The sequence below is a fragment of the Macrobrachium rosenbergii genome, chromosome 39 (assembly GCF_040412425.1).
Source record: "Macrobrachium rosenbergii isolate ZJJX-2024 chromosome 39, ASM4041242v1, whole genome shotgun sequence".
NCBI lineage: Eukaryota > Metazoa > Arthropoda > Malacostraca > Decapoda > Palaemonidae > Macrobrachium > Macrobrachium rosenbergii.
This window is the reverse complement of record NC_089779.1, coordinates 17574427-17598133: the sequence shown is the minus strand read 5'-3', so window position 1 is coordinate 17598133 and position 23707 is coordinate 17574427. Positions and strand designations below refer to the sequence as shown.

Below are 23707 nucleotides of genomic sequence, written 5' to 3'. Positions count from 1 at the left end.
ACAGTGCTTTTTCCCACTTTAATCTTTATTCAGTAAATGAGATTCTCACACAAGATCATACAGTTCTAGATGGCTTTATCAGTATCTCTCAATAATCATACTACCATTTGGAAGATGATAAAGACAAAAAATATATAGCAATTATGACACAAAACAACTTTCAATATGACCTCGCTAACACTCTTATAATGACGTCATCAAAAGCCAAGTCTCAGCGCCAGAATCGAATACGCAAGAACCCACGGGACATCCATCTTCATCGCTATCCATCGACGATCTGGCCGTTCCCCTGGGATCTCCCACCCCTGGGATACCTCCCTCAGACGCCGAAGCGGATGAAGTCGTAGGAACAGTTGAATCCGGAGAAGTGGTTGGCCGAGTCTGACCGGAAATTGACCAGGAGGTTGGGGCCGGCGCTGTAGATGGTCTTGGTGAGAGTATCCATGTCACTGTTGCAGAAGTAAGAGGTCTCGCTCGACGACACGGCCTGTTTCCGGGGGCAGGAGATAACGGAGAGGTGAGTGGCGGAGGGGAGATGGAATGGTTGCGATTAAAAAGGTGGGGAGAGATAATTCGAGGAGATGGACGAGGAGATGGAATTGATACAATGAAAGAGGTGGTGATAATTAGAGACGGAATGGATGGAATGAAAAAGGTGGCCAGAGACAATCAGAGGAGATGGAATGGATAAAATGAAAAAGGCGGGGAGAGGAGAGATATTTAGAGATGAAAAAACCAGGAGAACGAGGAAGAGACGGAATGGTAGGTAAAGGAGGAGGGTGAGACGGAGGGAAAGATAAAATGAAAACGAACAGGATGAAAAAGGAGAATAATAATCCTTGGAAATCACTGCACAAGATCCTTAGCCATCCTTATACCAGATCGGTACAGAGTCCCTAAGTCCTATTTTACCAGGACCCAATTCAAAATCCTTCACCATCCTTGCTCTGTATCCAAAAACACCCTTAGATTCGAACCGTTTATTAAATCCTTGGTCACACTTATATTAGGTCGTTAGACATCTCTGCACTAGAGCCTCATACTAAATCAATAGACCCCCTCATACTCGGTCATTTGGCATACTTAAAGCCTTAACCTCATTCTCAATCAACAGACACCCCTCATACTCGGTCATTTGGCATACTTAAAGCCTTAACCTCATTCTCAATCATAAGACACCCTCATACTCGGTCATTTGGCATACTTAAAGCCTTAACCTCATTCTCAATCAACAGACACCCCTCATACTCGGTCACTTGGCACACTTAAAGCCAGTACCTCATGCTAATCGCTAGCCATTGCTATGCCAAATTCTTAGGCTGGGCGCAAACTTCTATCTGCGTACCGTATCATCTTTGCGTATCACCGAGGAAGGGCAGACGTTGCATCACTGTGTAGCAGAATGTGATGCAACGATGCACAACGACCAGATTGGCCATTTGCCCGGGCAGTGTGAATGGGGATAGTCTGGGCCTAAATTTGCCAGAGTTTGTGATGATAATTACGTTTGTGTGTGTGCGAACTGCCTATCCTGGAATCATTATTTATTAAACAACTAGTTCCCCAGTTAAATACCCAGACCTCCTCCACTCAGCTGTACCTGAGTTAACTTTTTTTTTTTTATGCATTCTGTCTTCTGCCTTCTTGGTATAAGGTTGGTTAGCGGTCTTTGATTTTGTTTTATGTCTTTTTTTTTTTGTTTTTTCGTTTTTTTTATCTTGTATTTTAACTGTGAAGTATTTTATGGATTTTATTGATTTTAAGAGCAATTTTTAAAGTAATTTTATTCATTATTTAACAGATTTCCTGATTATGTAATAAAGCTTTTTAGTACGAAACGTTGGAAATATAGAATTATGTAGAGATGAATACGTTTCCATGGTCCATCTTCGCTAATGTATATATATATATATATATATATATATATATATATATATATATATATATATATATATATGCATATATGTATGTACAGTGTATATATATATATATATATATATATATATATATATATATATATATATATATATATATAATATAAATACTATTTCTCCTCCTTAGTTTTCTGTAAAAGAAAACTATTGTGCCGGCTTTGTCTGTCCGTCAGCACTTTTTCTGTCCGCCCTCAGATCTTAAAAACTACCAATGCTAGAGGGCTGCAAATTAGTATGTTGATCATCCACCCTCCAGTCATCAAACATACCAAATTGCAGCCCTCTAGCCTCAGTAGTTTTTGTTTTATTCAAGGTTAAAGTTAGCCATAATCGTGCGTCTGGCAACGATAAAAGACAGGCCACCACCGGGCCCTGGTTCAAGTTTCATGGGCCGTGGCTCATACAACATTAAACCGAGACCGCAGAAAGATACATCTATTTTCGGTGGCCTTGATTATAAGTTATGCAGAAAACTCCACTGCGCCAAAGAAACTTCGGCATTACTTGTTTTATCCTGATCCGTGTTTTTAAGCAATTTATATATATATATATATATATATATATATATATATATATATATATATATATATATATATATATATATATATATATACACACAATTAAATATATGTATAGTATATATATAATACATATATACATCAACTAGTAGGGTTTTGGGAGACCGACCTCCTTGTTATATGGTTGTTCACTTAACTGATTTTCTCACTAACCGGCAGAATATCTAAATAAATAATTATCTGGGTAGCTTAATCACTGGCTAGCTGTCATGCAAATTTGACTGACTGATCTCCGATTCGACTGAGAGAGAGAGAGAGAGAGAGAGAGAGAGAGAGAGAGAGAGAGAGAGAGAGAGAGAGCGAAAATGAATGTTGATCAGACAATTTTTTAAATGCAAAGCGTACCTTCATAAAGCAGGTTATAATTACTAGATAATTTACGCTAATTCTATCTCCGGCGTAACATTTACGCTATTTTAAACACGACCTTTCTTTCTCTCTCTCTCTCTCTCTAGAGGAACCTTTGTGCAGCATTTCTAATAGCAACCCCCCCTCCCATCTCTCTCTCTGTCTCTCTCTCTCTATATATATATACATCTCTCTCTCCCGCACTCTTTTTCTAAAGGAACCTTTGTGCAACATTTCTGTAACAGGCCCCTGTCCATATCTCTCTCTCTCTCTCTCTCTCTCTCTCTCAATCTTTGTGCAGCATTCCTATAACAGCTCCCCCCATCCCGCCCCGTCCACCTCCCTCTCTCTCTCTCTCTCTCTCTCTCTCTCTCTCTCTCTGAATCTTTGTATAGCATTTCTATAACAGGCCCCCCTCCCATGCCTCTCTCTCTTTCTCTCTTTCAAGCAAGCAAGCCTGTACATCACTTCAGCACCACCAGTGTCTCTCTCTCTCTCTCTCTCTCTCTCTCTCTCTCTCTCTCTCTCAAGCAAGCCTCTACATCAATTCAGCATCACCAGTCAGTCTCTCTCTCACTCTCTCTCTCTCTCTCTCTGAAACAAGCCTTTACATCAATTCAGCACCACCAGTCTCTCTCTCTCTCTCTCAAGCAAGCCTGTACATCACTTCTGCACCATTTCTCTCTCTCTCTCTCTCAAGCAAGCCTCTACATCAATTCAGCATCACCAGTCAGTCTCTCTCTCTCTCTCTCTCTCTCTCTCTCTCTCTCTCTCTCTCTCTCTGTCCACTTGTCAGTCCCCCACAAAAGACCCCACTAATACAAAGACCACAAATACCTCGTAACTGATGCTCAGGTAATCGACGCAATATTGGGTTCCGTTGGGGAAACTCGCCTTGTCTTCCAGCAAGAAGCTGCTACATTCCATCTTGATGGTCGTCTCTTCTGGGGACTGCAATGAGACAAGATGTTATTAATACACAAGCAAGATTTGACAACACGTACTGAACAGGTTAACTCACAAGCAAGATTTGACAACACGTACTGAACAGCTTAATCCACAAGCAAGACTTGTCAACAAGTATCGAACAGGTTCATACGCAAGCAAGATTTGTCAACACGTACCGTGAACCACCAGGCACAATTAGAATTCGGGGGGTAATTGTCCGGATGCAAGGGGGACGAGATGTACCCTGTGGGACCATGAGTGTCCGAATTAACGAGGCCTCCGCACAGGTAGTAACTCTCGATGGTCACGTAGAATCCCTTGGCGCGGGGCGAGTTCTCTTGGCTCTGCAAAAAAAAAAAATAAATAAATAAAATATGTAAACGCAACAAAATAAAATATAGAAGGGCGGGTTCTCTTAGGCTGACAATGATGTGGGGTGAGTTCTCTTGGCTCTGCAAAGAATAAATATGTAAATAAATACGTAAACACAAAACAAAACATGATATAGCGAGTCCACTTAGCCTTACAACGATGAGGGATGAGTTTTCTTGGCTCTGCAAAGAATAAATATGTAAATAAATATGTAAACACAACAAAATAAAACAAGGAAGGGCGAGTTCTCTTAGGCTGACACTAATGTGGGGTGAGGTCTCTTGGTTCTGCAAAAAATTAACAAATTAATTATGTCAACAAAAGAAAATAAAACATGAAACGATGAGTTCTCTTAGGCTGACAATAATGTGGGGTGAGTTCTCTTGGCTCTACAAAAAATGAAATAACCGACATGTAAACACAACAAAATAAAGAATAAGTGGACGAGTCCTCTTAGCCTGACAATAAATACATAAATCTTCAACATTATTAATGTTTTTATGTCATATTTTCCTTCATGTCATATTTTCACTTTATGGATTTTGACGAAAAATGAGTTGTTTATCCCCGCCTTCTTTGTATGGAATTTCTCCTTGAATTTCCACGACTCCAGTCTTCGTTCAACTACTTCAGTACCTTCGCTCTATCCAATCATAAGACCAATAACTAAAAAGCCCTTCAATTATATGCCAAATTATATTCCATAAGACGCCAAAGTCAAATTTCATAAGATCCTATTACCCCGGACAGTTTCCTGAAAATGGAATATAAGTTTAAAACAAAGATCTAACAAATTCATTCACTTGAATGAAATATCTAAGGCAATGTAATATTTCCATCCTTACGCTATCGCATTTATTTATAAAATACTGTGACGTCTGTAAGCTACAAAGTACTGTCATATATATCTTCTTCATTTGGTCAGTTTTCGTGGCATTAAAGGCTGACTTCATAAGTTATTAATACATTTATTGTAAAAAATAAAACAAATTCTAAAAATTATTATACAAAAAATATAATTGTCATTAAAATGTTTACTCGCACCACTGCGTTGAAATTGTCTACTCTCCTATACGGTTAATCAGAAAAAAAAACTTTTATCATAAAATACATATATTGTTATACCTACAACTAATAAACATATCCACCTAAATGCAACAAGTTATTAAACCTACAACTAATAATACTTTAATAATTTAACAATTCTCATCCGTTTACATGCAACAACAGTTCTTAAAACAGGAGGGGAGACAGCTACCTACCTTGAAGTAAAACTCGAAGTAATTCGAACCGGTGATGAAATCGATGGTTGCGCTAGTCCCACAATACCTTTAAATAAAAATATATATATTATTTTAACATAGTGTCCGATACCACAAGGCACAGAAAAACGTGACTGAATTATGAGGGCAGTAATATTATTATTGTTCATAAGAAGAACCCCGTTCATACGGAACAAGCCCACCAAAAAGGGCCACTGACTTGAAATTCTTAAGCTTCCTAAGAATATGATGGTGTTCATTCGAAAGAAGTAACTTATTAAAAATTAAAAAATAAATTAATAAATTAACAAATAGATAAAAATGTATTAAAATTCAAGGAGAATAGTATTAGGGTAGTAATGCATTGCATCTTCACTTGAACTTCTGAAGTTCCAATTGCACGATATCCTCGTCTCTTGAAGGAATAAAGACGGTTTGATTTGATTTAAATTTTTATTTGATTTATTTTTCTATCTATTGATTTATTTATTTTGTCTTTTTTAATAGGTGGTACCTCTTCTTTCTGTATTTCCCTTTACTTCCTCTTACTTCTTCCTAATGAACACCATAATATTCTTTGAAAGCCTGAATTTTAAGTCAGAGACCCCTTTGGTGGGCTTGTTCCATATGAACAGGTTTCATTCTACTGAAAATAATAATAATAATAATAATAATAATAATAATAATAATAATAATAATAATAATAATAATAATAATGTGAAAAGTGCAAGTTGGAGAGGTTGGACAGCTAGGTAAAGAGCTCCAGTAAATAAAGGAGATAAAGTATAAGGAGCTAAAGGCGGAACTGGGAGAAAACTCCCACAAGAACTAATATTTAGAGAGGCTGGACAGCAAGACTGAAGAAAGGAAGCGGGGAATGGAGGTAAAGTAAACGGATAAAAAGGGACGTTCCAAAGACACTTCAGTAATGCCTACAGTTCACCAAGCGAGGTGCACTGACGGCACTACCCAAATAAGGGAGGTTAGTGGTGAAAATCTAATAAAATAGAGAGAGAGAGAGAGAGAGAGAGAGAGAGAGAGAGAGAGAGAGAGAAGTATAGAAGTATGGAATAAGGGAAGTGGTAAAAATATACTAAAATAGAGAGAGAGAGAGAGAGAGAGAGAGAGAGAGAGAGAGAGAGAGAGAGAGAGAGAGAGAGCTTCACGTACGTGGCCGTAATTCCTTCCGTGTCGTTCAGAACCACGTAATCCGTTTCGGCACAAGTCGAGTACTGGATGTTAGGCCCTTCAAAGGTCCCAGTCACCCGGAAGCCGAATTTGGCAAAGGTGTCATCCTGCGAAGATACAGATAAACTGACAAATAAAAAATAAAAAAAAGACTTGGGGAAGTTCCTGATAATCTCAATATAACAAATTCATATCAGTCATCGAATCAACATCAATCTGTCACCTACAAAATAATGGAATGGAATACAGAGTTGAATATCAGTCATTGAATCAACTCAATCTGTCACCTATAAATGAATGGAATGGTATATAGAGTTTAGGCCAACAGCCAAGCGCTGGGATCTTTGAAGTCATTCAGCACTGGACTGGAGATTGAGTAGGTAGGTTTGAAAGTTGCACTATGAAATCATTGTAAGGAGGGATTGGATAGCAAGATGGGAGAAAGATGAATGGAGGTACAGTAAAAGGAACGAAAGGGGTTGCAGCTAGGGGCCGAAGGGACTCTGCAAATAACCTTTAGCAATGCCTACAGTGCACCCCGTGAGGTGCACTGACGGCAATAGCCCCCTGCGGGGATGACTTAATTAAAGGTGTCAGCCTGCCAAGAGATAGATGAACTGACAAATAAAATAAAAAAGACTCAGGGGAAATAACTAACACTGTCAATAACACCTGGAATAATTTGTCAAAATTAATATCATTCTGTCGCCTGTAAATGAACTGAAAAACTTGGGAATTTAAAATTTATGTAATACGAAGTAATTACATGTCATTAGCATGTGGAATATTTCATCAGATAAATGCTGTTTTGCAGGGAATAATTACTATAACGGCAATACGAGCAGTCTGCAAATAATAAGCATCTCTCGTAAGTCTTCCGGGGCATAAAAAAATTAACAGACAAGTACAACGATGAGCCTAGATCAGTGGTCCTCAAATTGGGGGTAACTACCTCCGTGGGGGTAATTAAGCCGTTTCTGTGGGGTAACGAGGCAGTTCCAATTTGTAATAGAGGAACAATGCTTTAAATATAATTTTTTTGTCAAGGGAATAGATCTGTCTTTCGGTGGCCTCGGTATAATGCTGTATGTGCCGCGGCCCATGAATCTTTAACCACCGCCCGGTGGTGGCATACCCTATGTTTGGTGACTGGAGGGTGGATGACCAGCAAACCAATTTGCAGCCGTCTAGCCTCAGTAGTTTTTAAGATCTGACGGCGGACAGAAAAAAGAGCGGACAGAATAAAGTGCGGACGGACAGACAAAGCCGGCACAACAGTTTTCTTTTCCAGAAAACTAAAAGATGAGCCTAGGTTGCACGCAGACTCAGTCATGCTTGCAAGAAGAGTTACGCCGTAGGAAAACATGGAACGAGTTCCACCGCTTTCCAGGCCCGTAACTTACTGGATTCGTCCTCGTAGTGAAGATGTATTTCAGGCTGCAGTTGGCCGGGTACGCCTCCTGCAGGTAGACGTAACCGTAGGACCAGAAATTCCTGGACCTTCCAGGAATCATCCTCACGATGGCATCGGTGCAGTACGCCACTGGAATGGTGGGTGGTAACAAGTCGGAATTACTGAGCTGTCCGTGGGAATGAGTGTCTATATATATATATATATATATATATATATATATATATATATATATATATATATATATATATATATATATATATATAGATATATATATATATATATATATATATATATATATATATATATATATATATATATATATATATATATATATATATATATATATATATATATATATATATATATATATATATATATATATATAGATAGAGAGAGAGAGAGAGAGAGAGAGAGAGAGAGAGAGAGAGAGAGAGAATAGAATGAAGCATAAAGAAAGATGACAAGGAACAACAATGAAATTACATTTACTACAAAAACTACAAAACAACCCATTAAGTAACTGACAAACATAATCAACAAAACTGTCAAATAATACTCGTGATTTCACGCAGACCTGGACTTACGACTAAGTTACCGGTCATGGCAAATGTACTTGAAATAATAATAATAATAATAATAATAATAATAATAATAACAGCTGTTTCTCACCGTATCGATCGTTGCTGGTATCTTCAGGCTTGAAGTCCCCGAGGAATTCAACTTCGGAATCGTCCACCGCTTGTCCTTTAAGCGCTCCTTCATTCTTCGCCTCCTCCTTCTTCTTCTCCTGGAGTTGAGGGCGAGGTTGTATCTCAAAATCCGGGTGCCCCGTGGCGTTGGGAGCGCCGTTGCACTGGCCCACCCCCAGCAGGAGGCACAGGGCAGACGAGGAGAAGAAGAAGAACAACAAGCATCGAGGAAGAGGAGTCATGTTTGATGGCTCCGCGTACAAACGAATTGACCTGAAGGACCAATGGAATCAGATCACTCGTTTGAACATCTACCTAATGAGAATATAACATAATATACAACTTAGGCCGAATGTCAAGCGCTGGGACTTATGAGTTCATTCAGCGCTCGAAGGAGAATTGAGAGTAAGAGGTTTCAAAGGTGTAACAGGAGGAAATCCTCGCAGTTGCACTATGAAACAATTGTTAGGAGAGGGTGGGAAGTAAGATGGAAGAAAATATGAATGGGGGTACGGTAAAAGGTATGAAAAGGGTTATAGCAGCTAGGGGCCTAAGGAAGGGACGCTGTAAAAGAACCTGAAGCAACGCCTACAGTGCACCGCGAAAGGCGCACTGACGGCAATACCTGTAATCGTATTGTGTACAGATATACAACAGAAATAAAGGTACTCTTATTTTATTAGATATTTATCAATCTTTTTTAAATACAGGCAAAAATTATTTCATGCACATCTCAAAATGAAAATGCTATACTGGTCTCAGTTTTAGTACTGAAATCGATATACAAATACATCTGGCATTGATAAATACAAAATATAGTTATAAGACAGTTATGATATACAACGGAACTTATATATATACATATATATATATACACATATATATGTGTCCAAATGCGTACAGGTAATTCCGTTTCCGTCAATGAACTGAAACCTAACCCATAATGACATCATAACACTGAAGTATGCGAAAACAAAGCAAAAGCTAATTTCTCCAACTCCGATTCAATGTCTGCAATAATGAGAGGGTGCGTGTCCGAAGGCCTTTGCAACCTGAGGGCGCAATTGGGTGCAATTGCACCTGACTGTGGCCCAGTCACGGAATGTTGTAGTTCTGACCGTATGGATTAATCAGTTTCTCGACTATCAAAGAAATTCCTAATTTGTGCTTGAAATTGAGGGGTCATTAAGCTTACCCCTTTTATCCTTGTCTGTAATTTCTATACTTGAGGGATTTTTTAAAAATTATTTTACATTATACATCGTATATATCACCTCTATATTTTGGTGTAAAGGTGTTACCTGTCCTTGGCTGTAAACTTACCCATTTATCCCTGTCTATAATTTCTATCATTGAGGGATGTTCAAATAGTTTTTTTTTTTTTTTTTTACATTGTACATCGTATATATCACCCCTAAATTTTGGTGTAAAAGTACTACCTAATTCCTAATTAGTGCTTCAAATTGACTGGTCGTTAAACTAACCTCTTCATCCTTTCTATAATTTCTATACATGAGGGATGTTTCAATGTATATACTTTTTTTAAGTTATATATCGTATACGTCACCTCTAAATTTTGGTGCAAAAGCGCTGTAAACTTACCTCTTTGCCCTTGTCTATAATTTCTATAATTGAGAGATGTTTAATTTTTTTTTTTTTTTTTACATTATGCATCGTATATATCATCTCTAAATTTTGGTGTAAAATTACTACCTCTCCTCCGTTGTAAATTCCTAATTTGTGCTTCAAATTGACTAGCCATTAAGCTTACTTCTTCATCGTACAGTATTCTATAATTTCTATACATGAGGGATGTTTGAATGTCTATAGTTTTTTACATTATGTATCGTATTTAACACTTCTAAATTTTGGTGTAAAAGTGCCACCTGTCATTGGTTGTAAATACTGCATTACAGTGTCTATAATTTCTATACATGAGGATGTTTAAAAGTGTTTCTGTCCTTGGTTGTAAATACCGCGTTAGAAAAGGTTCAGAAGTTGGCAATATTATTTGAAAATTTGGAAATATCGAAAAAAAAAAAATTAAGCATAAAAAAAGTTTTTCCTTTTTAAAACCTATTAAAACACTGTCAGTGTCTACTCTTCACGTCAAGCCCTCGAAAGTATTATTTGAAAATTTCAAAATCTCGAAAATCAATAAAAATCTGTTGGAAATAAAAATTTATTTGTATTTTAAGAACCTTAATAAAACACTCAAAATGTCTTACTATTTTTGTGAAGTGCTTTCCTTTTCGAAGTCACAATACAAAGTTTTTCTATAATTGAGAATAAAAAAAAACAAGTTGACAATGCGCCGAAGTCTCTTCAGCGCAATCTAGTTTTCTGTACAGCCGCTACAGCGTATAATCAAGGCCACCGAAAATAGATCTATCTTTTGGTGGTCTCGGTAAAATGCTGTATGAACCGCGGCCCATGAAACTTCAACTACGGCCGGGTGGTGGCCTGTCCTATATCGTTGCCAGAAGCACGATTATGGCAAAGTTTAGCGAAGTTTAACCTTAAATAAAATAAAAACTACTGAGGCTAGTGGGCTGCAATTTGGTATGTTTGATGATTGGAGAGTGGATGATAAACATACCAATTTGCAGCCCTCTAGCCTCAGTAGTTTTTACTTTATTTAAGGTTAAAGTTAGCCATAATCATGCATCTGGCAACGATATACGACAGATCTGAGGGCGGACAGAAAAAGTACGGACAGAAAAAAGTGCGGACAGAAAAAGTACGGACAGAAAAAAGTGCGGGCAGAAAAAGTACGCACAGAAAAAAGTGCGGACAGAAAAAGTACGGACAGAAAAAAGTGCGGACAGAAAAAAGTGCGGACAGAAAAAGTGCGGACGGACAGACAAAGCCGGCACAATAGTTTTCATTTACAGAAAACTAAAAAGAACCCCTTGTCATACTTATAAACCACGAAGCAAAAAAAAAAAAACCAGCAAATTGGTGCCAATTACGAGATCGATTTGAAATCCCGGCGCGAATCTATCAAACGTCGCGATATAAATCATACGTAATTACGAGATTCGTTTCGTCGGCATAATTACCAGCTATAATCAGCAGGTGATACTGTCGGCTATTCACCTACGTTTTTCTATTAGTGGAGTGTCTGCACAGGTCAATTACTTACAGGCAAATGCCACGCCTCTTCGGAATTAGGCACAGTTAGAGAATTACTTTTTCATCCTAACCAACGAGCAGCAAATTCCTGAGATGTGTGCTAGTATTCCAGCAGCACCATTTTTTTTTTGCCATGCCCCTAGGTTAGGTTAGGTTTAGGTTAGGTGAGGTTAGGTTAGGTTAGGTTACGTTAGATTAGTACCTCTGTAGATTAATATGGGTGAGGGAAAATAATGAGCTTATTTTCAAGAAAATTCTATGGCTAGTGATTGAGATATGGCGTCCGGCTTTTTTCAGGGAAAGGTCCCGATACTCGGTTACATCTCAGGCATTGCCTTCGCGAGTTCCACTTATTTTTTAACGACACAGAAAGGTTTTCACAGATGAGCGAGAAGTATCTAATGGACTAGGATATAGGTTAGGACGTCGCAAAGAACCTTGAGTAATACCTACAGCGCACCGTGTGAGGTGAACTGACGGCACTAACCCCCAACGGAGGAGATTCACCTGAAGTCAGACATAATCAGAGTTTTTATTTCCGTTTTAATGACTTAATGAGTTTTAGCAGCTAAAATTCTCCCGTCGCCCTGATCACCAGGTAATAATGTTTCTTAATGACCAGGGGAGGGTTTAGTCAACTTAATAATTAGGTATTGCCTTTATATATCTTTTCAGTTTTCTATAAGAGAAAACTATTGTGCCGGCTTTGTCTGTCCGTCCGCACTTTTTCTGTCCACCCTCAGTTTTTAAAAACTACTGAGGTTAGAGGGCTGCCAATTGGTATGTTGATCATCCACCCTCCAATCATCAAACATACCAAATTGCAGCCCTCTAGCCTCAGTAGATTTATTTATTTAAGGCTAAAGTTAGCTATAATCGTGCTTCTGGCAACGATATAGGATAGGCCACCACCGGCCCGTAGTTAAAGCTCATGAGCCGCGGCTCATACAGCATTATACCGAGACTCACCGAAAGATAAATCACGCTGGAGCGGCTGTACAGTAAACTCGATTGCGCCGAAGAAACTTCGGCGCATTTTTTTACTTGTTTTTAAAGACTCGGGAGAATTCTCCACAGGATTAATCTCTCACAGGAGAGCGAGAGACCTGTCTCTTATCGAGTCGCCTTAATCACAGGGTGATATTTTTCCTTAATGACTAAGGAAATGTTTGCAAGTCAGTATCTCACAGATACCCATCATTTTACCACAAACGAGTCACTCACGCAGCTAACAACGGAGATTATTTTCTTGGGAATATTTTTCTTTTAACCTGAGAGCAATAGTTTTAGAGCTTTAAAAAAAAGTACTGAATAGAATAGAATATCGAATTTAGGCCAAAGGCCAAGCGCTGGGATCAATGAGGTCATTCAGCGCTGAAACGGAAACTGACAGTAAAGGTTTGAAAGGTGTAACATGAGGAAACCCTCAAAGCAGTTGCACTGGAAGAAAGAGAATATGAAAGGAGGTACAGTAAAAGGAACGAAAGGGGTTGCAGCTAGAGGCCGAAGTCACGCTGCAAAGAACCTTAACTAATACCTACAGTGCACCGCATGAGGTACACTGACGGCACCACCCCCCTACGGGGAAAAAAAGGGATATTTTACAGGAGATATAGATTTTCTCTCGACCAGCTGTCTCAAGACCTGGAGTATAGAAACATTCACATCTTTTGTAACTTTGACTGACAAATACAGTAGGTTTTCATACGAACAGATTCTGCCCGTCTCAATTCAGCGTGACCTCAGCGGAAAGGAATGTCGTCTCCACCTGGAGTTTTCTCCTCAGGTGAACAAACTACTCACACCTGGTTTCCGGTTCCTACCAGTTGATCTGAAGAGTGAATTCGCCACGACAGAGTCACGGCTATGTATGATTCGCGTATGACGTATGACGTTGGATTCGTGCGTGAGCCCTCGTGTATGCCAAGTAATTGGCTGTATGCTGTACTGCTGGTGCTTACAAAGAATTTATTCTCCTCGAAATGTGCCACAAAATACCGCTAATTTATTTATATATTAACGACAAAAGCATAGGTCGGCTCAATTGTTGCTCTCGCCAATTTCAGACTCCTGATTTTCACAAGCAAATAATTTTGCTTTTTGGCAATGCATTTTAATCAATATATCAATTTTACTTTTTGAAAATGCATTTTAATCAATATATCAACTTTGCTTTTTGAAAATGCACTTTAATCAATATATCAATTTTGCTTTTTGAAAATGCATGGTAATCAATATATCAATTTTGCTTCTTGAAAATGCATTTTAATCAATATATCAATTTTGCTTTTTGAAAATGCATTTTAATCAACATATATATACCAATTTTGCCTTTGAAAATAAATTTTAATCAATATATATATCCATTTTGCCTTTGAAAATGTAATTCAATTAATTATCAATTTTACCTTTGAAAGTGTATTTTAATTAAAATAACAAATTTTGCCCTTGAAAATGTATTTCAATCAATTATCAATTTGCCTTTGAAAATGCATTTTAATCAACATATACATCAATTTTGCTCTTGAAAATTCATTCTAATCAACATACCAAAATATCGTGAAAAGGGGAAAACATTTGGTCTTCATTTTCAATTTCCCCCCAACCCCCCAATGAGCCAAGCCTGCTGCTGAAATGGAAGTGAGGTCTCCATTGCAGATAGATAAATAAATAAAAATAAAAAAAAAACCATTCGCTGCTATTTAATGAGACCTTGGGGTGACTTTCAGCGCAAAGATTTCATGTCCACTGGAACACGTGTCGAGACGATGGTCTATACTCGTAGTATAATTTCGACTCCACTATTAAATGTAAATATCCTTTTCTTAACCACGCCATTACCCATGCCCTTTACTCTCTCTCTCTCTCTCTCTATATATATACATATATATATATATATATATATATATATATATATATATATATATATATATATATATATATATATAATATTCTGCATTAACCTGAACCCCACAAACCAGGGGTGGCTCTGAGAAATACAGGACAATGGTCACTCCCACATTCGCACTTAAACTACAGCACCTAAACACGGCTCATCAGTGGCACATCAAACAACCCTACAAAAATGCGCCGTTTACTTCTATTTTCTCCTGCTAAATATTTTTTCCTTTACTCTCAATACTTCTTCTTCCCTACCTCTATTATCCAGCACTTTCTGGGTCTTGCTCTATTTCTTACTCTAAATTAGACACTATTTTCACCAGCCTAAGGTTTTCCATTCTTTTCACATGACTGAGCCATCTCAAAGAACCTGATTTATCCATCCACAACGACATACATTTAACAACTTATACCTGCCGCCCAACTTTTAAATTTATCTCTAAACACCATAAAACTATCCTGTGACTAACTTCATTTCTCATCCTACCATCATCCATTCCTCCTTTGTCCATACCATCATTCTTTGTTAAACGTGGCACATCTTCCTTGTGCCATATTTAATGTCTGGTGAAAACGTGTGTTTATACAAGAAGAATTTGTACATTACGATACAAAGTCTATATGTCTGTCTATCTGTGAGAGACAAGAAGCATGCAAGTAATAGAATGAAGGAATGAAAGTCGCCATGTAATATAGGGAGAATGAGTTGTTCTATAGGAGAGTAAGTGCAGAGGAGAACGTTAATGAGCAAATGGACCTTATAATAAAGATGCAGATGGGAAGATCATTTCTGAAGAGAAGGCAGTCTGTGACGGTAGAGTGAACATTTTGAATAGTCTCTAAAAACATAAGTTACAAAACATTACACAGAATAAATCTTCAATCATGCTAAACCAAATTCTAACAGTTTGATTCATTTAACGTCTCACAAAGGACTCGTTTTCGAATAAAACTCTATTAATCTTAGTTACCAGACACTGGAATGCGTTTTGCGTGCTATCAGTCTAACCTGCGATTTATGACCGACTAGGGACTCGTTCTCTTACCCCCCTCCCCATTCTCTCTCTCTCTGGACTATCCCCAGTAACTGCCACACTTAATTTTGACGTAATTTCATATCGGACCAGGCTATGACTTGAGTACTTTAATAATTTCCAATCGGATTATGAGATAATAGGATAAAGCACCCTTTTTTTTTCCCTCCTACCCCCCTCTCTTTTTCTTCTCTTCGTGACTATGAAGTATGCTCCCTCTTGCGTGCACGCCACAGGATCAGCGAATATATATTTTTAATCAATGTAATTTTTTCTGAAACTCGCCTCCTCCTGTTAGTTTTGTTCTTCATTTTCAGACATGTTGAATTCGTTCACTGTTCTCACTTTTTAACACAGTGCAATCCGTCTGCTTACAGCAGGAATGACCACTCTAGGAACACAGAGGAGAGGCACGATTCCTAAGCGTAAAGGAAGGGAAGGAAACATGGAATTGGAATTGGAATTGGAATATAGATCTTAGACCAAAGACCAGGCGCTTGGACCCATGAGGTCATTCAGCGCTGAAACGGAAATTGACAGTAAAAGGTTTGAAAGGTGTAACAGGAGGAAAACCTCAAAGCAGTTGCACTATGAATCAATTGTTAGGAGAGGGTGGAAGGTAAGATGGAAGAAAAAGAATACGAAAGGAGGTACAGTAAAAGGAACGAAAGGGGTTGCAGCTAGGGGCCGAAGACACGCTGCAAAGAACCTTTAGTAATGCCTACAGAACACCGCATGAATTCTCCGCTGTAACGAAGGACCTGAAACAAAGAAGGAGAAGAGGAAGAAGAAGAAGTCGGCGATTTCAAAGCCTGGGGGAAGAGGGGATGAAAGTGAGGAAAAAATAGAGGTCGATGGCGGTAAAGAGGTCATTACTACAACTCTTAACTAATGAACGGCAATTTACGGCACCAATTAACACTGACACACTTTCCCCAATATATACCGTTGCGTGATTCGGTCGAACGGCGTGATGCTTACGTCTTTTGTTCAGGTGTCCTGTGAGTGTGTCGTTCTCTTAAAAAAATGAGAGAGAGAGAAAAAAGAAAATATACAAAGTCTTCAATACAAGAGTTCTCCCAATGGCGGTTTAGCTGCCAATATCATTACTTATATTATTATCATCTGACACAAAAGATTGCCACTATATAGAAGCGTCCTCCGGCAGGTTTTTGTTTTTATTTTATTTTTTATTTTAATTTTAATCTATTTTTCTTTTTAAATTCGTGATCTTTTCCTTCTGTACTTCCAACTTCCCTCTGTTGCTTCTTTCGAATGAAGGCCGTACTCTTTGGAAGCTTGAATTTTAAGTCAGTGGCCCCTGTGGTGGGCTTGTTCCATATGAATAGGAACCATCTAAATAATAATAATAATACCATGGGACACCAGCGTAGATGAGAAAGCAAGAGAAAAAACTGGTAAGTACCAAGACCTGAAAATCGAGATAAGAAGGATATGGAATATGCCAGTGGAAATTGTACCCACAATCACAGGAACATTAGGCACGATCCCAAGACCCCTGAAGAGGAATCTGGAAAAACTAGATGCCGAAGTAGCTCCAGGACTCATGCAGAAGAGTGTGCTGCTGGAAACAGCGCACATAGTGAGAAAAGTGATGGACTCCTAAGGAGGCAGGATGCAACCCGGAACCCCCCAACACTATAAAAACCACCCCCAGTCGAAAAGGATGACTGTGATAGACCAAAAATAAATAAATAAATAAATAATAATAATAATAATACCTTATTCTTCGGAAGCTTGAATTTCAAGTCAATGGCCCCGTTGGTGGGCTTGTTTCATATGAATGGGGATCATCATCTAAATAATAATAATAATAATAATAATAATAATAATAATAATAATAATAATAATAATAATAATAATAATAATAATAATAATAAGAATAATCATATTCTTAGGATGCTTGAATTTCAAGTCAATGGCCTCTGTGGACTTGTTCCACATAAATAGGGTTATCACCTGAATAATAATAATAATAATAATAATAATAATAATAATAATAATAATAATAATAATAATTTTTACTTTCTCCATAAATATTCCAGTCATTAAGTGAAGCAAGAAAATGGCAGACTTCCCTTCCATCTGATTTACTGAAGACTACAAATACTGTAAGCGTCTTTTTCTATCATGATTACGAATAAGATGTCCTGTTCGAGAGGACATCACTGCTTATTTCTGCAAGCTGGTCTTCAGCGGACCTTAAACACTGTTAACAGAACAAGACCAGGAACTAAATGAAGAATTTTGCAATCGAGCTGAAACGCTTTCACTATCACATCACTTCTCTCTCTCTCTCTCTCTCTCTCTCTCTCTCTCTCTCTCTCTCTCTCTCTCTCTCTCTCCTTTTCCAAAAATTCGCCAAACATTGTGTTTAGCACTTGAAATGGTTTTAATAGTTCGCATGAAGACAACTTGGAAAAGTGTATATACATACTGTGTATATATATGTATATATACAGATATATTTATTTATTTATTTGGATATATATACATATATATATATATATATGTATATATATATATATATATATATATATAGCATATGTTATATATTATATATATACTGTATATATACAGAAACATCAGCACCTAAAGAAAAAAACTTTATATACTTAGATTCCTAAAGACTGACATCAAATTACTCCATTTATATTAACTAAAGGATCCTGACGTCTTGCCATCTTAAACCTAACGAAAGGTTTCTGATATTACTGAAAAGAAAGCTATCACTCTGATGGAGCGTTTTGAACATGATACGGACCTATCTCTTTAGAAGCAGGATACCGACCTTCAATCCAAATGGCACGAAAATAACTCTAATAAAAGTAATTTTAAATAATGTTTTCAAAGCAAAATAGAACCGATTAGAGGCACAATTTTAAATATATGTCAGTTGGAGAAAATATTAAAAAGGAGAGAGAAATTTACTTCGGTAGTTCTCGTGCAATCGAGTTTTCTGTACAGCCGCTACAGCGTGTAATCAAAGTCTACCCTATATCGTTGCCAGGAGCACGATTATGGCTAACTTTAACCTTGAATATAATCAAAACTACTGAGGCTAGAGGGCTGCAACTTGGTATGTTTGATGACTGGAGGGTGGATGATCAACATAACAATTTGCAGCCCTCTAGCCTCAGGAGTTTTTACGATCTGAGGGCGGACATAAAAAATGCGGACAGAAAAAAGTGCGGACAATAAATTGCGCACGGACAGACAAAACCGGCGCAACAGTTTTCTTTTACAGAAAACTATAAAAGCAAATGAAATCTCGATAACCTTACGGTTTTTCTAGTTTAAGCGCAGCGTAAAAATTGGAACCCTTCAGAAAAATAAATTAGGGTAAAAAAAAAGTGTTGCTAAAAAGATTACTTAAACGAATACACAATGGGAGTTACCAGTTACCAAAACTTTGTACATAGCAGCACACCATCCCAAAATCATTACAATTCTCAGTCTTTTTTCGCATTTCGTCAACATTATTATTATTATTATTATTATTGTTATTATTATTATTCAGAAGATGAAACCTATTCATACAGAACAAGCCCACCAAAGGGGGCCACTGACTTGAAATCCAAGCCTCCAAAGAATATTATGGTGTTCACTCGAAAGAAGTAACAGAAGGTACCGGGAAATACATTAGAAAAACAAGCAAATAAATAAATAAATAAATAAATAAATAAATAAAATGTAAGTAAAACATTAAAATACCTTTGAATCGACGGTCCCTCAGGAGAGAACCGCCACAGGAGAGGGCGCTGACAACCTCTGCCTTTGCTGAACTCTCTGTCCTTGGCGTCTGCGCTCTCTCGTCCTCTTCCCTTCCACAGGGGAGTTCAACCTCCACTTGACTGGATGGAGGGAGCCTTCTCGTGCACGGGGTGGAATTACATCCGACCAGTGAATTAATATAATGACGTCTCGTCATGATATCCCATTTGAATAATTAACGCCGACTCTGATAGGTACGTGAGCACCGTAAAACTCGTCGAAACTGTGTGAATCAGTTTTATCATTAAAAGATATATCAGTTTTTAAGAGCTGTGTGATATAATTTGACAGATTAAATTGTATAGTATCTCCTTGGAAATAATATATTTATAGGTGTCATATCTTAGACATACATTCGAGAGAGGTGAGAGGTCGCCAGGTATCTCAATGACGTCAGACCAATGACTGATGGAAGAAAAAGATTAATATATTCCTCCCACCAGATTTGCCTCGAAACTTCTCTCCTCGACGAGATACTGATATTAAAAGTGCGATTGTATTTCTTTCTTAATTTCGTTCTACTAGACAAGGGAAAATAATAAAGTAATATACAGTTCTGACATATTTTTACTTGGATTTAGTGTAAATAACCAGATATAATATCCACATAGTTTCCAGTGGATTTAGGGTAAACGCCCAGATATTTTCGAATTAATTTTGGGCAAATATTTACAAGTGGATTTAGTGTAAATGCCCAAATATTTTCGAATAGATTTTTTCGTCAATATCTAGAGATTAAGTGTAAATGCCCAAACATTTTCGGATAGCTTTTGCATAAATGTTTAGATATTTTCGAGTGGTTAAGTGTAAATGCCCAAATATTTTCGAGTGGGCTTGAGGTAAATGCCCAGATATTTTCGAATGGGCTTGAGGTAAATGCCCAGATATTTTCGAGTGGATTAAGTGTAAATGCCCGGATATTTTCGTGTGAGCTTGAGGTAAATGCCCAGATATTTTCGAGTTGGACTGAGGTAAATACCCAGATATTCTCAAGTAGATTAAGTGTAAATGCCCTGATATTTTCGAGTGGGCTTAAGGTAAATGCCCAGATATTTTCGAGTTGGATTGAGGTAAATGCCCAGATATTCTCAAGTGGATTAAGTGTAAATGCCCTGATATTTTCGAGCGGACTTGAGGTAATTGGCCAGATATTTTCGAGTGGGCTTGAGGTAAATGCCCAGATATTTTCGAGTGGACTAAGTGTAAATGCCCAGATTTTTCGAGTGGGCTTGAGGTAAATGTCCAGATGTTTTCGAGAGGATTAAGTGTAAATGTCCACATATTTTCGAGTGGGCTTGAGGTAAATGCCAAGATATTTTCGAGTGGATTAAACGTAAACGTTCAGATATTTTCGAGTGGGCTTGAGGTAAATACCCAGATATTTTGGAGAGGATTAAGTATAAATGTCCAGATATTTCGAGCGGGCTTGAGGTAAATGCCTAGATATTTTCGAGTGGGCTTGAGGTAAATGCCCAGATATTTTCGAGTGGGCTTTAGGTAAATGCCCAGATATTTTCCTGTTGACTTGAGGCAATGCCCAGATATTTTCCAGTGGGCTTGAGGTCAATGCCCAGATATTTTCCGAAGGAATTAGTGTAAATACCTACGTATTTTGGGACGGTTTAATGTAGATGCCTGGATATTTTCAAGTGGATTTTGCATAAATGCCCTGGGTAGATTTTGTTTAACCTCCCGAGATTATCTTGAGGATTTTTCTAAACACCCAGATTGGATTTCACATAAAAGCTCAAATGTTTTCAAATATAATTTATATAAACGTCCAGAGTGGATTTTGAATTAATGCCCAGACATTTTCAAGTGAATTCTGCATAAATGCTCAAAGTGGATTCTGCCTAACCTCACGATATTTTTTAATAAATTTTTGCATAAAAGCCCTGAGTGAATTTTGCATAAAAGCTTACAGTGGATTTTGCATAACCTCCCGATATTTCTCAAAAGATTTTGCATATAAACCCTGAGTGAATCTTGCATATAAGGTTACAGTGGATTTTGCATATTTTACACCTCTGAGTAATGTCCTTTCAAAATGTAAGAGCTGACTTCGAATTGAATGCGAATCCCATAAAAACACTGAATAACCACGTCTTGACAGATCAGCTTCTAAAGAAATCTTAAATGACACCGAAGACAGAGTTATCTACTCCCTCGTTAGCAAATTTATGATACAGGGTCAATGAAATGTTGGTTTTACAAGATTAAACCCATTACTAATCAGGGTCTGAAGTCAACTTGATTGTCACAAAAGGATCGAATGTTATAACTCAACTTTCAAATTACCGACCACCACACTGAAGCCTTTGGCACAACAGCCAAGTAACTAACTTAAAGTAGAACTGAACTGAATTGAATTGAATACAGAATTTAGGCACCAATCACTGGGACCCATGAGGTCATTCAGAGCTGAAACGGAAATTGACAGTAAAAGGTTTGAAAGGTGTAACAGGAGGAAAACCTCAAAGCAGTTGCACCATGAATCAATTGTTAGGAGAGGGTTGAGGAAAAAAAAAGTATACCTTAGTTTAACCAGACCACTGAACTAATTAACAGCTCTCCTAGGGCTGGCCCGAAGGATTAGACTTATTTTACGTGGCTAAGAACCAATTGGTTACTTAGCAACGGGACCTACAGCTTATTGTGGAATCCGAACCACATTATAGCGAGAAATGAATTTCTATTACCAGAAATAAATTCCTCTAACTCTTCATCAGCCGGCCGGGGAATTGAACTCCGGCCCATCGAGTGACAGCCCGCAGCTCTACCGACTCACCCAACAGAGAGCTAGAGGGTAGAGGAAAGTCAGATGGAAGAAAAAGAATATGAAAGGAGGTACAGTAAAAGGAACGAAAGGGGTTGCAAGCTGGGGCCGAAGGCACGCTGCAAAGAACCTCAAGTAATGCCTACAGTGCACTGCATGAGGTGCACTGACGGCGATAGCCCCCCTACGGGGTCTTAAGGTAGACCACCAACTGCAGAAGCAATCTAGGCAAAGGTTTACTGCGACATATTTAAAAGATTCTTCTGCTGGTCTGATATCTCTATATCATGATCAGTTACTGCTGCAGTGTGGGGTCTGTGGTGAGACGATGAAACCAACATTCCTTGGAAGCTTGAATTTCAAGTCAATGGCCCCTTTGATGTGCTTGTTCCATATGAATAGGTTTCATCTAGTGAAATAACAATAATAAATAATATACAACAGCGCCTTTTTTTTTAGGGAAGAAGGTACCTTGGCCCTTTACTAAACAGTCTTCCATAAAGTTACAATGGAGCTTCACCCAAGTAAGGGGGGACTTGCATAAACTTTGCCCAAGGAAGACACAGACGTAGCTCGACATAAATCATCCTTTTGCCAAAACTTTGCAACTAGATACAGTTTACTCTCGCGTCCAGAAGCTGTCCACATACGAAAACAGTCGTAGTGCTTGTTGTGAAACCAAATCATTATTGAACTAGATATCAACTGTCGTCTATCTGCATTATACCAATACAGACTACCACTGACACTGATATAGTACAGGGATGCTGCATTTAAATTTAATCATTGCGGCATACGTTTCATCAAATACATTTGCAAGCCATAAATACTGTAATCAAAATTTTGCCTGTCGAATTGATTATAAAATTTAATAGAGGGGTAAATCCAACAATAGGGTTTTGGACTGGTTAATGACCAAAGGGATTTTAGCAACACAGAGAGGCTGGAATACCTCTCATTCCAGCCCCTCTGTATACACTAAAATCCCTTTGTTCACTAACCAGTCTAATTCTCTATTATTGCATATACCGCTATTAAATTTTATAATCAATTCGACAAACTAAATGTTCAGTTTCATTCCCATAAAGGTCCTGTGTGTCGTCACTGATTTTCTAAGACACCATCTTGCCAGTTAGATGGGTAAGGACAAATTATCATTTAGAATACATTGCATGTGACTTGGTGCTTGGGGCTTCATAATCCAAGCAACCAATCAAATGCCTGCAGAACTAGATATTAAGCGTTGATGGATAGCAGCATCTAATCAAGGGTACGTGGAGTCATCATCCTGCTCAAGACTGCAGTTCGAATTTAATTTCAGGTAGGCTATACC

The 23707-nt window shown here is 37.9% G+C and overlaps 1 protein-coding gene across 1 annotated transcript; it reads right to left on the bottom strand.

Annotated features, from left to right (window-relative positions):
• Window positions 1-58: 58 nt before the first annotated feature.
• On the bottom strand, window positions 59-19707 carry LOC136825800 (embryonic protein UVS.2-like). Its single transcript, XM_067082710.1, has 8 exons — window positions 19539-19707; window positions 8714-9006; window positions 8034-8173; window positions 6613-6737; window positions 5443-5509; window positions 3985-4152; window positions 3698-3811; window positions 59-487 (listed from the first exon to the last, which is right to left on the bottom strand). The coding sequence occupies exons 2-8, from the start codon at window positions 8973-8975 to the stop codon at window positions 320-322; spliced, it is 1044 nt and encodes a 347-aa protein (XP_066938811.1). The 5' UTR covers window positions 8976-9006; window positions 19539-19707; the 3' UTR covers window positions 59-319.
• Window positions 19708-23707: the final 4000 nt, after the last annotated feature.

What these genes read in the sequence shown, in the direction of transcription:
- LOC136825800 (XM_067082710.1), bottom strand. Translation starts at nt 8,975, where the DNA reads ATGACTCCTCTTCCTCGATGCTTGTTGTTCTTCTTCTTCTCCTCGTCT. An exon ending in TCACTACGAGGACGAATCCA is followed by an intron (nt 6,738 to 8,033) that starts GTAAGTTACGGG and finishes GTATCTTCGCAG; the next exon opens with GATGACACCTTTGCCAAATT. An exon ending in ACTTCGAGTTTTACTTCAAG is followed by an intron (nt 4,153 to 5,442) that starts GTAGGTAGCTGT and finishes TTTTTTTTGCAG; the next exon opens with AGCCAAGAGAACTCGCCCCG.